We start from the raw sequence: 18,715 nt of genomic DNA, 5'->3' as shown, positions 1-18,715 counted from the left end.
ACATGATAACTTTTGCCATGGTTTTAGATATCAGTCGATCAAATCAGTTTTCATTCTTATTGTGATTTCAGGAAGTTCTTTTGGATCAGATGGTTCAACGTCACCTAGAAACAGTGTTCATCAGTTTGAAAATCCTGTAACTACCGCAGTGACAGCTGGTGTTGTTGTGACATCATCTCGACAATCAAAGCGCAGGTCAAGTACATCAGCAGCAGCCACAGCCTTTGCTGTTGCTACGGCAGCAGCTTGCAATCCAAGAGATGCCAAGTATGGCAAGGGCGTCCGAAGACATTACAGTGCAGGTCAGTTCTGAGCATGCCCAGTGAATGGATGACTTCTTATAAGTTTGGCACATGAACACGTATATAGCACTTCAATCCAAGCCAGATTATCGAGAGTCCTTATCCATCATGAAAAAGTTTAAATATCAAATTTCAAATGCTTTTAAGCAAATGCAAACTGAAGTAGTAACACTTACTATGGATTGGATACTGTGAATTTTCTGAAATGCAAACGTATGTGCTTTATGTTGTCAAAACAAAGTTGAGAACATTACATTTTATTGAAAGCATTCATCGTACAGTCACTTTTTAAGTGGAAAACAACAACAGCTGACAGTTTTGTGTAAAGAATATTTCAAGAATACTTTTTCATGAAAAATGCATCATATCTGCAAAGACTGTGAACAGAAACAAAAACTGCAAGGTTAGCATACATGTAGTTTAGTTTAAATGAGCATTTTCTAAAACTAAATTATTAAAATTATACGATTTTGACAATATTATGAAACTAAAATTCCTCTTCAAGCCTTTTGTGAATACCCACTCATGTTCCTATCATCTCTATCTGGTGGGTCTAGCAAGTGTTTTTTGCAAGTTTTTTAGCTTATTGCTTTCCCTTTTACACATTCTGCCTCTATTTGAGATCCCTTATGTTTTCTAGAACAACATTAATTATCTTGACTTCATACTGTCATTTTGGATTGCCGTCACAGGTCCAGCTGATAGAAAACCTAGTTTGAAACGGAAAGAGTCTGTGATCAGTACAGCTGCTACCATGAGAGTGATTAATGTCATGAGACATTGGGTATCTAAGTATGCGCAGGTACATGTTTCTATTTCTCAAAAAAACCCACGGCCTATATAATTTCAAAATCTTTGGCATAGTTACCAGAACAATTAATTCTACATTTAGGCTGTATGACACCTTCCCTTTCTTAATTTATTCACACTACAACGAATATTAAATGTTACAAATCTACCAATCAGCATCAAAAATATGAGAATGGAAGTTTTAATGAGGACAGATAAAAAATATTTCAATACTGATATACATTTCTTGTAGCTAAATACTTTGTACAAGAATATAGTATGTCTGCACAGATGAGTCTGCATCATTTCAATACTGATATACATTTCTCTCCACTCATTCTGACTCAGTCATCTGAAATGAAAACTATTTGTCTGTTATATTCTCTTCAATTGTAAATCATAATAGTCATAAAGAAAATTGGAATTAATTATATTTTACAATAACCTTCAAATAACTATTCTGTACACTTGTGCCAGCTTGAGAACAATTATATGTTTTATTTTTGGTAAATTATAGCACAGGGCATTTCCTTTTTAATATCCTATTTGAGTACTAAACTTTTTTTGTCTAACTTGCTTACATTATTTGGTTATTCATTCAGGATTTTATCAGTGATGAAACACTGAAAGCTGCTGCTCTAGAATTTCTTGATGAGGTTGTTGGCAATGGTAACCTACTGGCCAGTGAACATAAAGCAGCTGCCAGTGTTTTGAGGTACGATGAATGTCTATTACATATCTTTTACATTAAAACATTCTATTCGTACACAAAGGGAGGACAGGAAATCATGGACATCTCACCGTAATATCATTAGAACTGTGATCTGCTGCAAACTACAGTCGCTTGGCAAAACATAAATTTTGCCGTACCATTAGTTTGGCACATATTTCCCACTACTCTGAACAAAGTGTATCTTTAAGATGGATTAAATACTAATAGTAACAAGTTAACCATATGTTCCTGGTCCATAAATTAAGTCAAGCAGGATTAACTGCAAAAGTGGAATGTTCAATTGTACCTGCATGAGCCACCAATTGTCATCCCTGTAAAGATCAGCCCAGCTTATTAACTTCAAAGCAAATTCTTCTTTTAGCTTATTACCACTAAAATATTTACAGAAAAAATTTCACAAGTTCCAGTCATGGTTGGAAAAGGTTCAGGTCATTGACTGCAGGGAGAATCAGCGATTGCTACCATTCTATAGTAAATCTGCTCTGTAATCAATGATAATGATATTGCCCTCTTGCATCACCAGAACACTACATCAAGAATTATCTGAAGCTGACAGCAAGAAATCAAACTGGGGTGAGCTGTTGACAGTTGACCCAGACTACGTATCTGTGGATGATATGTTTGACCATATCGCAGCCCTTGACTTGGCTGAACAACTTACTTATCTTGATCACAAGCTCTTCACAGCCATTCCATATGAGTAAGTTAATATTTAAAACACTTAGAAAATTTTTATGTTACAGTACCACTTCCTTCGAAAAATGACACTTAAAAACTTTGCTCAAATTGTGAACAAGAAGCCTTAAAACTACTCACTGTCAAAATCATGAATGAAGTTTGCAATTCCCATACAAATTTTTAGACGTTAGAAAGAAAGGAATTCAAATTTACTGTTATTTGAAATTCAAAACAGCTATTGTGCTCATTCATAACTCTGTGTGAAAAATTTCAAAAAAAGATTGTGAATTTGCTCGCTGTTTTGACAAAATTTATTCAAACATGCAATTAAGAGAATCGTAAAGAGTTTACTCTCTTCACTGGGTTAAGAATCAATTCAGTCATTTTATGGCCTTCAAGGAAGTGTTGTGCCTTTGAATACACGGTTTGAATACAAATTGGAAATAATTGGTTACAGCCAATTATTTTCAGTTAGTATCATTGGTGTTGTACAGGGTTTCTTTAGGTAGGTTAAAAAGTCAAAGTATCCTATCTCCTGTGCATTCATAAGGGAATGACTGACAGTCACTGAACTTACCAGCTGCAGCTTCTGAGTTCCATTTAATCTCTTCTCCCCTGGGATTTCTGCAGCCAGTGTTGTTTTTGCCCCAATGGAATGACATGTTTATTTACAGTATGATTGATGGTCTGTCACAACACTGTCTTATCAAATTGGACAAACCTTCGCATCACTTGAAGGATTCGTGATCATGTTTGAAAAGTCGAGCCTATGGGAATCAATAAATCATATATCTTCCATGGTGAGTCATTTAGCCCTACAGTGCGTATATGTCCTAGATCTCAGTGACTGTTTATTGTCGACGGTCAGCTACCCATAGTTGCTTGAACGTCTGCTTTTATGCTTCCTCCAGGGAGTTTTTGAGCCAGTCATGGATGAAAGCTGATAAGGACATTAAAGCTCCACATATCATGGCAGTTACAAGAAGATTTAATGAGGTTAGTGTAGCATTAAAGGATACGATAAGGCGGCCATGACTACTGCAGCATATTGAAATTACAAAGTACAGCATTTCTTGAGATGCATAAATATGTCATTGACTGTATGATTGCGGAAATCTCGCCTACAGGCTCTCATCGTTCGGGGCAGGGTAAATTAGGCAGCGTTAGGGACTTGCATAAAGATATCTAAGAGTACCTTGATCAGCTTTTTTGAATAGGGAAATTTGTTGAATAAAGGCATTAAGTTCAATGCGGAAAGAAAAGCATGATCTGTTCCATTGTGTTGTAGACATATTATTGTAGATTCTCATGATCATGTTTGCCTCATTATTGTGAATACAGTTCGTACAAACACTATTGTACCTAAATCAAAACTGTTGATTTGGTATTTTACTATCTGACATTGAAAAGGTATTTAACCCCACAGGTTACTATTCAAGAAGGAACTCTGTCTTTCACATCTTGTGATGTTTACAGAAATAGATTTGGCTCATGTTTCCCGTTTGTAATTTTACCAGATATTTATTCTATGCTAAAGTCTACTTTTGTTATCAGTACCTCTTACTGATACCCCTCTCCTGAATTAGTATGACGTCTTTGTACCAATCCCTGTTATATGGAGATTTCTCCAAAAGTATAAAGTGAATTTGTTTCCCGCGTTGAGCCATTAACACAGAATATTGTACAACTCTGAAGTAACCATTAAGAGCTTGACTTCATTTCAGGTCAGCAAGCTGGTAGCATCAGAGATCATTCGTCAACCAAACCTGCAGGCAAGGGCTAGCTCTATAGAGAAATGGGCAGCAGTTGCTGATATATGCAGATGTATGCATAATTATAATGGAGTTTTGGAAATTACCTCGGCTCTCATGAACAGTGCTGTCTACAGACTTAAAAAAGCCTGGGACAAGGTTTCAAAGCAGGTGAATGCAGAAATCATACTGAATGAATTCAATCATAATATTTTATAAATGATGCTGACAAACTTCACATTTGTACAATGGAAAAATGACTTAGCTTTCTAAAAGTTTTACTGTTAGAAATAGACAATGCGATAGTTTTCTTTCTGAGACATCTAGTTCAGCTATTCTCTCTGTTGACTATCTCTGAAAGGAGTATTAAATGATTGAACATAGCAGATCAAGACATAAATTTCTTGAAAGCAAGATACAAATTGTGCAGAGTAATAAAGTTTTAAGATGCTTAAATGCTCTGTGCTGATTTATTAGCTCATATGGGGTAGGAGATTGATTTTATTTCACCTTTGCATCCATCAACAAAATTTGCAATGAATTAGAAGTCGGCATATCTGCTGATCTAACACAGTGTACCGTATTTGTTTGTTTTATATCAGGCATCAAAATGATAAGCTGTTAATTTAAAAAATTATTATATACCCCTATGAAATCAAAATGCTGAAGATTTTTTTCAGTTTTCTTGCATCAAACCTACATCTCTTCATTTTCAGACAAAAGCCATGCTGGAAAAACTGCAGCTTGTTGTGTCTTCAGAAGGAAGATTTAAAAACATGAGAGAAGCCTTACACAGGTAATTGTACTCTGGTTTTTAACTGTTTGTAAACAGGATGTTGATAAGGTTATTGTCAATAAACATTAGTGGCTTCTTGAAAACAATCATCACTCTAAAAATTAATTTCTGCAAATATAAGGTGTTCTCTATTGGGAATGACTGTAATGTGGTCTCTGTACTAATACATCCTTTAATATCATATATTAATCAGCAAAGTAGAAATACATCCAAATTTACAATTGCAATTTACAATGACATAGCATTTAATTTCACAACAAAGTATGTGTGAATAAAAGAATAAAAGAATGCTCTGTAGACCTCACAGAATATGAGTCTATCTCACATTTATGGGAAGTGATGTCTGATGTCATGAGAAGAGTGAGTACAGTGTCTAAAAATTTACCATTATAGGATTGCCAAGGTGGCATTGCACATAACACAATCTATTTTACTCAAATAACTTTATGAAAAGATTCATTTGATTTTCATTAATTTGTTAATCCAAAGGAAAAATACCGGTTGAGCTCATGTTTTTAGCATGACAAGCATGTGTAAGTTGGATAAGAAAGTTAATTTAATGTAATTTATGCAGAATTATGCAAATTACCCAGTTTTCTTGCTTTTTTTTGGTTTTTGAACCATAACTCAACTATCCCTCAACCAGTTTTGTTCAATGTTGGTACACAGATAAAGTATTATCGCATATATGTGCACTTCAATTTATTTTGCAATATGATCCAATATGGCAGCCGGGCGGCCATTTTGTTATGATTTTTTCATGTTTTTGAATCATAACTCAACTTTCCCTGTACCCATTTCGTTCAATGTTGACACACAGATAAAATACTATGGCATGTATATGCATGTCAATTTATTTTGTGATACGATCCAATATGGCCACCGGGCGATTTTTTTCATTTTTTGAACCATTACGCAACTATCCCTGAACCGATTTCGTTCAATGTTGGTACTCAGATAAAGTATTATGGCATATATGTGCATGTCAATTTATTTTGTGATACGATCCAATATGGCAACCGAGCGGGGACTGTGTCATCAGCAATGACGTGTTAAAAAATATGTCAAAAACATGCAAATGAGGTTAAAAAGGCCAACTCTGTCAAAATGCTACAACTCAAACCCCAAGCCAGATTGCCTTGATATTTGGTACATCGATATCTTGCACAAACTTTACACAAATTTCATACATGATTGCATATGGCACGTTGAAACACCAAATGCTACTAAGGTATTTAGTTTTGTATAGCTGTCACTGCCATTACTATTGCTATTTGCCATCAATACTCTCTTAAGAAATGACTTCCTTCAATTCAACAGTCGGACCATAACTGTACTATAACTCATTCTTGGCCATTAAGCCCCATCTGTATCACAGAATTTTTGATCATGGACCGAATTAATGAACAGGACTCTGTCCTCCCCGAGGACTTGTAATCAAAGCATCCATTTACAGGTGGGGACTGTGTCATCATGATGACTTATTGAAAATATGATGTATGAGGGGGTTTTCATGTCATCTTTGATAAGAAATATTGCTTTGAAAAACAGTGCATTGGTTAAGTGCAACACCACCTTGAATGTAGTCATAGGATGAAATGTAGTTTCTGGTCACATACAACAGTGAGATCATTGTTTAATTTTACAAACATCTCCAGAAAAGGTTTTGAAATAAAGCTGTTTATGTAATAATTCCAATGTGAAATTATAAGTTCAGCACACTTCATGAAAATGTATTTCTGTTTTCTAGGATTGATCCTCCATGCATTCCATACCTGGGATTCTATCTGACAGATCTTGCTTTCATTGAGGATGCCACTCCAAACATCACAGAGGGAGGTTTGGTCAATTTCTCCAAAATGAGAATGGTAACTTTCTTCTTCATATGAAAACTATGACAAGATAGGTGCATTACTCCCCAGCTCAGTGCAATGAACATTCACTGCCTTTCAACCAGATTATGCGTTTCACAATATAAGTCATCAGTGTATTTAGTTATGTACAAGTGTCATTCCCCTTAACACCTGAAATTATCTTTGGAGTGTGCAGTTTGGCAAAATCAATTTGTGAAAGAAAATTTAGGTGTGTCAGACTGTACCTTCAATGTTTCATGTTTGAGACTGTTATCAGAGTTACAATTCTTTGTTTTAGTATTGTTGAAACTAATCTAGAAGCCAATGTAATGCCATATATTTGTCACAACCATTGTTTCTAAAGTGCGATTATCATTGAATGAATATTTTTTAAACTGCCTCTGGCTTGGCAAATTGTGTCATGAATTCTTATGATTCTAATTTGTCAGAAACTGCTTGACAATAATCAGAAGGCCACTGCCAGGTTACGTTAACTGAGCTGTCAAATTTCATTTTCAAGTTTTGAAATTTGCACTTCTTTGAAGAAACAGGATGATTTGCATGCATATCAAAAGTTTCTACATTTCTTAGAACTGATATTTGAAAATGCCTTAATTTTTCTTTGACTTTCATCTGATCCAAAGCGAGCCCACGTCATCAGAGAGATTCGCCATTTTCAACAAACTCACTACAAGATTGAACCTGATCGAAAGGTGAGGAAAGCCAAAAATAATATATTTATTAGAGTGTCAAAGTTGTAACTTTTTGATAATATTCACATTTTTGTAGGTTTCCGTAAAACCAATACATTTTGTTAGAATTACTACCCTTCAATATGTTTCGATCCACCCTATGCTTTGTGTCCAGTTTGCATTAATATTATACATTTACCATTCAGAACAATGGACATTCACTTCTGGACATTTTAAAGGGACCCATATGATGATTTGCCAGCAGGTATTTCACACTCTGCATGTGTAGTTGTGCTACACAGGCTATCAGAAGTGTGTCCAAGATGGTGTTCCGTAAATGTTATAAATCAGAGGAAAATTTGCAGACATTTCATGCAATTGGTCACTACTCAGCTTATTTGACGCCTCGGTTGAAAATGTAAGATGTATAGTAAGGTTATTATTACAGACATTACCACTATGTGTGTCTGTAAGCTATGGAGTTTCATCTGTACAGTAAGTTTAGGTATCATCGGAGGCAGAGTACAATAACATTGACATGTCCAACAGCTTTAGGTGTTATCAGACACTATGTGACCATTGGCCTCAAATAATTTTAAGTAGCCACTGGAAAACAAGGCAAGTATGAGTCATTACTTTTAAAATGATATATAATCTAACCTTCACAAAGTCATGCAGTGAGCTTTTTCTTCATCTTTGTAGATTTTAAACTATCTTCTGGATACAGAGCGTATCATGGATGATGATGAACTATACGCATTGTCGCTGGAGATAGAACCGAGACAGCCACGTCCAAACAGGGTATCGTCAAGTATGTGAAGAGAATGGGGAAGAAATTAACGTGAGGTCAATTACAAGCAGCTGAAAAAAAAACAAGAATTTTGAGACAATTTGAAAATGAGCCATAAAAAGCAAAGAGCTCTGAACTGTATACCATTAGTTATGGGAATGGAGTGTTGTGACTGAGTTTGATACAATAATTAATAATACACTTTGTAAACAAATGAGTTGTGCCTTTTTGATAATTTTGAAGAAAATCTGCTTGTAAGTTATGGAGAGAGAAGATAGGGCAATACAACCATTGCAATAGGCACAGGTTCTTACAAATATTATCGTCTTTGCAAAGAAGTCAAGATTCTGCAAATCTGGTATTTTCCATGCTGATGTGTTTCTTACCATTCTTTCTATTTTACATTGAGGACATAACAGAAGAGTTTTCCACCTATTACGTCCTGAAAAAGGACATTAATCTTCCGTCACAGGATCATGGACAGATAATTAAGCATTCAGTCCAAATATCAGTGCAATCATTGAAGCACTGCCTCTATCAAACATTGTCAACAGTGCACTAATTGCTCTGTAATTGTACATTTTACATTTTAAAATTTACACATTTCCACCATGCTTCTTGATTTTGTGTTTCAAAGATATTGCAGCATTTCATGTGTCAGCTTATGAAATTGTAACTTTTAAACAGGCGAACAAACATTTATAGCTAATTCAAAGTTGTATTTATTGTAGACTTAGATTATTTCATTTCCAAGAAATTATTCTGGCATGTGGAACATGACAAATCAAGCATTGCCCAATGTGTGCAATTACTTCATTCAAGAGACCACAAGATATATTTATAAATGTTAACTACTTGATCACTCACACACTATAATTCTTTTCAGTGAAGAGTATACAGTTTGAAATTAATATTTATTAACTTGATTGCAATGCGACCTTGATATCAATACTTTTTTTGTTTTAATGAAGCCAGTAAATTTCTAAAGGCTGTGTAACAGAAAAGAGTTAGGAAAATTAGAATGTCATGGTCTCTTATTTGAAATATGTCAGTGTAGTTACTGGTAGTTAGAATGTGATGTTCTGTTTTATAACTATTTTAAGATATTTCAAAGCTCATCTGAATATTCTTAAAAATCAATACTAATCGCAGAGGGTTGATTACATTGCTCAGGAATGCAAGTGGTGCCCTGTTTTATTTTTCCTTTACTAACTGTACATGCTTGCTGTAAGTGTTTTATAGGTGACCACATCTGCCATTCAAGTTCATGTTAAAAAGGTTAAAATGTATATGGAACTTATGGTAGTGCAAAGGATTGGGAACATTTGACTGTGATATCACAGATGCTTTTGCAATTTTCCCAGAAATCTGAAACCAGATTGTTTGAAGATAAACAGATGCATGAAATATGTAGCCTTATACACAGAGTAAACTTTCATGTTGCTTGGTGGGGCATGTAGTTCATGCAATGAGCATTTTTGTGGTTGTCAAAAAGAAATAGCCAGAATATTTGGAACAACCTTTTATAAGATTACAAGGACAATTACTTCATCACAGCTCTATAAGGATAAAGATATCTTTTCGATAAGTCATGAGCATTAGAAGTTTACAAATACCTGGATTCTGGCCACACTAAAGAGCAAGATTTTAGACTGATTGAAACGCCATGTAAGAACAAATATAACATCTTAAAACTCCCGTTAGTTGCACCATTAGGTTCTTCCCTTAAGAGTATTTACGCAGACATGTACTCCAAGGCAACAGCTTTGATATCTGAGACACAGTCACTGCCTACCTGGAAATCAAATATTTGCACATTGCCTGAAAGAAATACACACACAATGGAAACAGTAGTGGATAGTCATAGGTTAAATTATATATTTTACAGTACTTCCTGTCTGCTTAGGAAAGGTAACAGTTCACCAGCTTATATCTTCTTACAACAATTTTTCCTTCTGATTCAGAGGATCCTGCCCAAAGTATAGGGTTTGAAGCTCCTTCCCAGACTATGGGTTTAGAATTCCTGCCCAGACTTCCCAGACTATCGGGTTTTGACATCCTATCCAGACTACAGGGTTTAAAGCTCCTACCCAGACTATTGAGTTTGGACATCCTATTCAGACAACGGGGTTTAAAGATCCTACCCAGACTACAGGGTTTGGACATCCTGCCCAGACTATTGGGTTTGGATATCCTATCCAGACTATGGGGTTTAAAGATCCTGCCCAGACTATTGAGTTTTGAGATCCTGCCCAGACTATTGGGTTTGGACATCCTGCTCACACTATCACTCTCACAGTTCCCTATCATGACATCATGTCAAGCCTGCCTAAATGCCTGCTCAAAATCAGGTAACTTCAATCTTGTCTGAGACTGGCATGCATGTACATAAAACTTTTCCTCTTACAAACCTCAGCAATATTCATACAAAGATGCAGTGAGAATTTGTGATTACTATTTCTGGTTTCCTAAACTCCATCTTATGTAACTAGGCTGAAAGCATGATCTCCCATATGTAGGACTATTTTGCTGAACTTGTGCATTTGCTGTGCCTACAGTTAATCAGTGCACTTACATCAGATGGTTAGGGTAATCTGTGCTTCTAGCTCAAAGTAGGTTTTCAGTGAAGGTGCATATTTGGAGATTATAAATAAGATCATGTATAGGACTGCAATTGCCAGTCATTCAAATCACAGCATTATGAAAATTTAACATTCCAAAATGGCTTTAGTAAGTAAAATTATTATATAAAGAATATAACACCTGATATCTTACTCAGGAGCTCATAGTATTTCTCTTTTATGAAAACAATGCGAAGTAGCATTCAATCAAAACATCTGTATTTTGTAGGAAGCATTATCTGGCCCACAATGTCAAACACAATTCATTATAAGAGCTCATTTGTACGATTAGGTATCAAGAAGCACTTTCTATAACACAATTTACCTCAGATTGTTTTGCCCATGGAGTAGACATCTATCTTGCAGAGCTCTTTGTTCAGACTACAGGAATTAAGTCCTAAACCACCAAATTGCCCACCACTTCCATGTAAAACTGGTCTAATCCAAACCATTGTTGTAAATTTATCCAATGTGTAGGGTGTCGTTGATATTAGGGTATTCTGATTAAAAACGCATCATTGAATTGCTCTTATAATCTTGGGTTTTTCAAAAGACATGCAATTGAAACAAAGTCAAAAAGATAACTAACCATCCATATTGTATTTTATGGATTCATCTCCTGTCAATGAAATGTGTCTTTCAGTACACATTAATATGATAAGGTCACATGCACCTTGAAAATGAGTCTTACACTTCAGTTCAAGGCTAGCTGATGGAAAGTTTAAATTATTTAGTTCCTAAATATAGATGAACAAAATGATAGGTCATTTGCACAATTTGTATCCCAAGAGATTGCACATAAATCAACATTTCAAATCAATTTTGGTGGGTTTTTAATTAAATCTAAGGGTGAAAATTTGTTGATAATTACTAAATTGTATGGTAAATGCTCTTTTCAGGTTTCAATCTTCAAAGCTTTAATATTCAAAACAGATTTTTTCATTTCCTTTTTTTTTAAGTTTTTGTTCCAGATGTCAGTATTAAATCATAACATATGCTGCGTCAACAGTTTTGATTATATAACATACAAGTAGCTATACTTGAACTCTCATATCTATCATATGTCAGTAAAATTCCATTCCCTGGTAATTGGATTTCACATGAACAAAGCCAAAATTTCAGCCAACCAACAAAACCTATGACAAGACACACATTGTACAGCAGTTCTTGTAATTTGAACAAACTATAATGAGAAAACATCAAACTTCACTTAACTGGTGCTGAATCATCTGAGCAAGACAAGATTGCCAGCCAGTGTGCCAATGCCTGGTCTGATTTTGTTTCGCTAATCTGAACATATCAAGTCATGAAGATTATAGATATATATTTTGATTTTAAATGTGGTTTACATTAACTTACTGTTTGATATGTGAAGGAAGTAGTGAAATGCATTTTCACAAAGTGATTTTTTTCGAAAATGCCAAAGAATATCTCCAAGCCAAGTGGTTTCTTTGAGGTTGTAGTCCAAAGGTAAGACTGGCTACAAAAGATGTCACTCCATTGATACCTCAATGATTTCCACAATTGCACTGATTATCCTGATCCCAATCATTACTTTGTTCACTGATTTATTTATTTATTTATTTGTTTATTTATTTATTTATTTCACTGACTCATTCTGATTTTGGATGAACAATTGCTTACAAAGCAACAATCATATCTGGACCGTGAGTGGACATTTTCAATCACATGATCAAAACGTATGGTATCTTGATAATAAGTATCAATCTTGTAACATCTACCGGTATTCCCATGTTATTACAAACTTGTCACAGAAGTTTTACAAAGTTTTCAGCAACTTGTGGTGCAGAGAAGTGAATCACAATGTTGTTGTATCACTGAACAATGTTAACATGCACATTTACATAGGTAATTGATTTAATCTCAACTAGCCATATTTTAATGCACAGGTTGGTACTTCTTGTCTGCAGAAAGTATTACTCAAAACAAGTCATGAACTGTTTTGCTTTGCATTTTAATAACTTAAGCAAAAATCTCAGTAACAACAAAATTATCAAGTCTCCTGAGATGAAACTGAAAAAAATGGCTTACTGATGTTTTATTAATTACTATATTGACATTGAGTATGCGACAAGATCATTTTTCTTCTTTGGACCAAACAAGAAACAACTTTTCTTACTTTATTTGTATTTCTAGTACAAACTTTTCATGGAGGGTTTTAGTGTACTGACTGATACAACAGGGTTATATTAACTGATTGGTTGACTAAAACAAGAATTTGAAATTGTTTTTAACTGTTTGATCACTTCATTCACTTTAACCCTTGTACAAATTACATGTACCATGGCAGTTTTTTTAATGTTTTATTTAAACTACAAAAATTATGAGCACTGTCACAAAGTGTATTGTCTGTGCATTCTGTAATGTATATTGTGCATATTTTGCCTATAGCTGTGCCCATTATATAAATTGTTCAGAAATTTTATCCATCAATTTCACCCTTATTTTCACATTCAAATGTTGGGCCAGGCCCTTGTCCATCAACTCTCATGTGCATTTCTACTTTTACTCTCCAATTTATTTATTGTACATTATTTTTCATGCAATTCCAAATCACTCAATAAATCACTTGACAAAATGAAGGAAAGTTAGGTGGCATTCATATTCTGTGTTGTATTGCAGTATACCGGTACTGTGTTTATGTTGGTACAGCATGCATTGCATGCTGGAGAGAGGGTACGTTGGTCTGCACAGTAAGGATCCTAGGAGTAAGGCTGCATTCACAAACACAAAACACAAACGTGTGTGTGTGTGTGTGTGTGTGTATGTGTGTGTGTGTGTATGTGTGTGTGCATATATATTGTGTGAGTGTGTATATATATATATATATATATATATATATATATATATATATATATATATATATATATATATATATATATATATATAACTCACGCTTATTATCATATATTTTGAAAATGGTCTACATAAATGTAGTAAAAATGGTATTTTATATAGTTTTGTGTATATACATTTATATATATCATTGTGTGTAGTTATGTCTAGGTCTCTCAAAACTGAGCTTCCACATGGCAAAACAGCATCACGAAAAATAGCTTTGTTTCACAAGTGTATATATTCACCACTCCTCATGCCTCAACTGGTTATATGTTGATTTCTGTTACGTTCCCAGGAATCTCAAAAACTGACGCAAAATAGACATTCTAGGATTTCTTGTGTACTTAAATGTTGCATAGCAGCTAATTTCTCCACGCTCAGTTTTGGCAAAATGTAACAATTCTTTTGCCTTTGTAAGTTTAAAATCTTTCTGCAAGTCATATGCTATAGAGACAGTATCAAACAGGGAAATATTAAATTGAGAAACACTGCTCAATGTACATCATGTCGATCCCACATGAGAGCTTTGCCCTAAATAAATGGAGAACCATCCATGTCCACAGATAATTAATTCAAACATGTGTGTATGTTATTAATGGACCAGTCGAAACAAAAACATCACTTGTAATTGAGGTTTTCATCTCGTGCAACCACTAATTCATATAAATTAGTATTGATTGTCATTCAAGATGTTGCCATTTACATTCTTGTAAGATCAGTTTTACCTAGTATAGACTATAGTCTATAGAAGCTATTGAGATGGGTATCTGTTCGGCATCTCAGTCTGTATGTACGGTATGTATGTCTGTTTGTGAGGCGTCCGTCCACTCAAATATCTTGAGATTTGCAGTATTTACTGATTTGATATTTGTTGTGTAGATGAAAAATATGATTATGAGAAACAATTTTTTTAATTTTTGGATATTTTTGAAAATATGCAAATTAGCATTAAAAAAGGCGTTTTTTGGTAAAAAAATCTTCATAACCGCTGGTCAGACAGCTTTGTTACTTGGTATACAGGTCCCTAGGGATAACCGAACTTAGATTTGTTCAAATTGTGATGAAATATGCAAATCTGTAGTTTTAAGGAATTTTTGTCATTTTTGGTCAAAACTTTATTTCATCAGAACCGCTCGTCTGACAGCTTTGACATTTGATATACAGGTTTCTACAGATAAACTAAATATGATATATTGAATATATGATGAAATCTGCAATTTTGTATTTTTGGTGCAATTTTTGCCATTTTTTGGTCAAAAAATGTGTTTCCCAAAAACTACTTGTCTGATGCCTTTGATATTTGGTATACAGGCTTCTAGGCTTTATCTTAATGTAATATATTGAAATTATAATGAAATCTTTTTGCGGCTAATTTTGCCATTTTTGGTCAGGCCATCCTGAAATGAGCTATCAAAGATATCCACCTTCTTCATCAATACATGTGTCACAAAAAGTTATTCTCTACATAACACAGCAGAGCCCTGTCAACTGTTGGGTCGCTTGTTTTTTCAAAACCGCTGGTCCGACAGTTTTAATATTTGGTTTACAGGTCCCTAGGATGACCTTATTGAGATAATTTCATACAGTCAGGAAATACTGAATTTTGTATCCATGTCTATAGTAGCTTCAGGGACTGTGGCCCTATGCTTTATATTAGGGTAGTATGTTAAACTTTTGCTCAAACTTTCCTTAAGGAATCTTTCAACCTTTCTCTTTCAAAATCAAGAATAAAAATCAGGGGTCACCGTGCAAATTTTAGTTTAAGAGAAACAAATTACCCAAGATTTACCAATATTTCAAATTCAAAATGGCTGCCACTGTGTTAACTCTATGGAGGAAAATAAAATTCTCAATTTTCAAAAAACTAAGTGGGTGAAAGTTTTTCTTTCTCCAAGAGCTTCATAATGAACCCTCACAAGTGTTAGATCAGAAAAGAATTGTAAAAGTTTGAGAGTTCGAATATCTGTCCCCGAGGCCCAATCGAAAATTGTTTTTGTGGTATAAGTAAAGAATACCACTGTTTGTGGGTTTAGAGAGGAAACCTCACAGCCTACGGCCTCAAAATATTTACAAATTTTTGACCAAAAGTGTGAGGCTTTCATTGTAAACCCACTCCAACTCCATGTATTTCCTCTCCATACATAGGCCTAAATACTGAAAACAGTTGCTTTCTCACACTGATGAAGTTTAGTACAAATAACATGAAACTGCTCCAGCCACCATTTAGCCCATTGGACCAAGATCGAACAGACTGATGGCATAGCTTTTCGTACGCTGTGGATGGAGATATCTAAAAACTTGGTGTTATGATCACTAGGGTGCATATCTCCTAAGGAAGTTTCAATTTTTTCATTGAATAATTTTAATGTCTCTTTCTAATTACGAGTAAAAATTGATATTTTCAACTTTGCCTCAAAATTCATTTAATTTTATCATTTTGATGTTTGGCATGGTTAATCCTTGAGCTGAAGTGGGGTCAGAATCATTCAATTTATCGATTTTTGAAGTTCCAGCATAGTTAGGCAAAAAGAATTAGTGGTGTTGGCATGCAAGTATTGGTGGCTCAGTTAGGCGGAAAGGTATGTGCAGTATTAGAGAATCCCACATTCAAATGCATGCTAGATATAATCTTTGCATATTTTTTCACGTAGTCTTTTCAACAGGAGAGGAAAAGTCATCAAGTTTACAACTTTTTCACGTGATCAGTTTGTGGTTTTTTGTACAAGAAAAGGTAATATGTGTTCTGCCATATTAAAAATTGAAACTTGCAGCCTGAGTTGAAAGGGGTGGGGTAGTTGAATTTTTTGAGGTTGTTAGGGGATACTTGAAAGAAAAAATCGGAGAAAAAAAATTCTCGATGCTCCCGACCCTGACCCTACCATATACGGTATAAACATATCTTTCAGAACTCTGCAGCCTGTATCATTTGTGTTCAATGAAACTGAATAATCATAATAAAATTATTATGAACAAAAGTTTGTGTTGAATAAACAACAAAACACCAAAATATGTGTCTAGAAATTTGCAACAAACACCCACTTAATCGAATGTATAACTCTGCGGGTGTTGCCTGCGAGACTTAGAATTCATTACCAGGCTTGCATTACTGAAAACACAGACAGTAGATGGGGAAGACCCCTCTCCTGTCTATCATTACGCTGAAAATAAAAGACGGATAAGGCCAAAAACAAAGTTGTCTATGGTCAGCGCTCGCACCACTTGAGGCCTTCACGTCAATGCTTTTTCTGTCTGTATGGCGCAGAGATCGAGAACATGAAGTAATGAGGTCGCAAGATGGTGTGCTTTATACAAACTACCTCTTCTGTCAGCTTTTAAATAACCAGAATGCATGAGAATTAACTCTTCGCTATACGTTTGGAAATCAGACTGACTGTCCGGGAAAAACATATTAAAATGCACGTCGTCGTCACATTTTTCGAAAGAAGCTATGACCAAGAACAAATCCTTTTTTTCCGAAACTTGGCCATTATCAAGTTATTGCCTCTAACATAGAGAGAGAATCTGTGAAAGAAAACATAGATCCAAGTGCTTTTTGGCTCACTGTGAAAAAGGACAAATTTCTCGCCCATATTGATATAGCGACCAGCAATGGCAACTAGTAAAAGCTTCTTGATGGAGGAATCATTAAATATCATGGTCTCATAGTATTTGGAAGCGAACAACAGTCCCTCAACAGAAGACTGGGACAAACATAACGTGTGCAATGGTATATTGAGACAGCGGCAATTTGTTCAACAGAAAACGATGCCTTGCAAAGTGTGAATGAATAGATAAAAATACAATGATCCAGCTCATAAAACATCTTCAAGGGGGAATTTACTTATGGTTTTGAGTTTGAATTTGCTACTTCCATATGCTGACTGTTCCGGCGAGATTTAGCAGCTGCAGGTTAGCTTTGAACCGATTCGTCTAATGTGCTTCATAATATCTTGAAGACTCTGACATCACCGTGCTCTAACTAGACCGATGCGGATTACAGGAAAAGTTGGGGAAAAAAAGAAATTCGTATTTTCGGAGGATAATGGAGTTAAGATCATTTCACACAGTGAACTTTACCTTAGCCCTTACATTTGTAACCAAGACAATTGTTAAAACAAAATATATGTTAACTTCGAGGGGAATCTTTTAACAGTACCAACAGATCTGTTTGTCATGCAGAAACTTCACGCATTTAACATTGCTTTGGGTAGTTGGAGAGAGAGAGAGAGAGAGAGAGAGAGAGAGAGAGAGAGTACTAGCGCACAGTAAGTGAGGCTACCCACAATTCTCCATGATCCGTACACACGGAGATCACTCACTGAACTGAAGCAAATTTCTTCTGTACACATAACAGCTTGGTCCATATTTCGAAATTCTGGGACCATAGTTTTGATAATCATAATTCTCTAATTTCTCACTGTGAATAATGAGAAGATCAACCCCTTTTCCGCGGAGGAGATAGCATTTTTGTCAACATAGTTTTTTTACAGCCATATGCAATATTTTCAAGGAAACTAAGGGAATAAGTTGCATCTGTGTTGGCAAAAGAAAGGTTATTGATTTTTTTTAATGTTTGTAACAAAGGAAATTTGCATGTCTGACAGGTGGTATGATGAGACCATCTTAGTTGCTGATAACTTTACCTTGACAAGTGTACAATTTTAACACCATCAAACGTGGAATTCTTATTCAATTTACTCCTGAAATTTAAACATAATCAATAAATTTGGACCATAGTTTTAACCAATAATTCTAAAATTAAATTTTAAGTTTCAAATTGTTCAGAAACTAATAAAATTGAAGAAGCCTTTAGCAAATAATGTCTGAGCACACAAATCAAGGGGAATTGTG

The 18,715-nt window shown here is 34.9% G+C and overlaps 1 protein-coding gene across 2 annotated transcripts in view; it reads left to right on the top strand.

The window, feature by feature from the left end:
• Positions 1-12,004, top strand: part of LOC139122058 (ras-specific guanine nucleotide-releasing factor 2-like) — a 130,421-nt gene extending 118,417 nt beyond the window's left edge. For both annotated transcript variants that reach the window (XM_070687436.1, XM_070687435.1), the window contains 10 exons: positions 72-302; positions 995-1,104; positions 1,694-1,806; positions 2,348-2,524; positions 3,414-3,498; positions 4,227-4,424; positions 4,970-5,049; positions 6,800-6,917; positions 7,547-7,615; positions 8,297-12,004. In XM_070687436.1, coding sequence (XP_070543537.1) covers positions 72-302; positions 995-1,104; positions 1,694-1,806; positions 2,348-2,524; positions 3,414-3,498; positions 4,227-4,424; positions 4,970-5,049; positions 6,800-6,917; positions 7,547-7,615; positions 8,297-8,413 — 1,298 coding nt within the window. In that variant the 3' untranslated portion in view covers positions 8,414-12,004. The remainder of the gene's footprint in view (positions 1-71; positions 303-994; positions 1,105-1,693; positions 1,807-2,347; positions 2,525-3,413; positions 3,499-4,226; positions 4,425-4,969; positions 5,050-6,799; positions 6,918-7,546; positions 7,616-8,296) is intronic.
• The last annotated feature ends 6,711 nt before the right edge of the window (positions 12,005-18,715 follow it).

This window comes from Ptychodera flava, chromosome 21, assembly GCF_041260155.1.
Source record: "Ptychodera flava strain L36383 chromosome 21, AS_Pfla_20210202, whole genome shotgun sequence".
Taxonomy (NCBI): Eukaryota; Metazoa; Hemichordata; class Enteropneusta; family Ptychoderidae; genus Ptychodera; species Ptychodera flava.
This window is presented reverse-complemented; position numbering and strand designations above follow the sequence as displayed.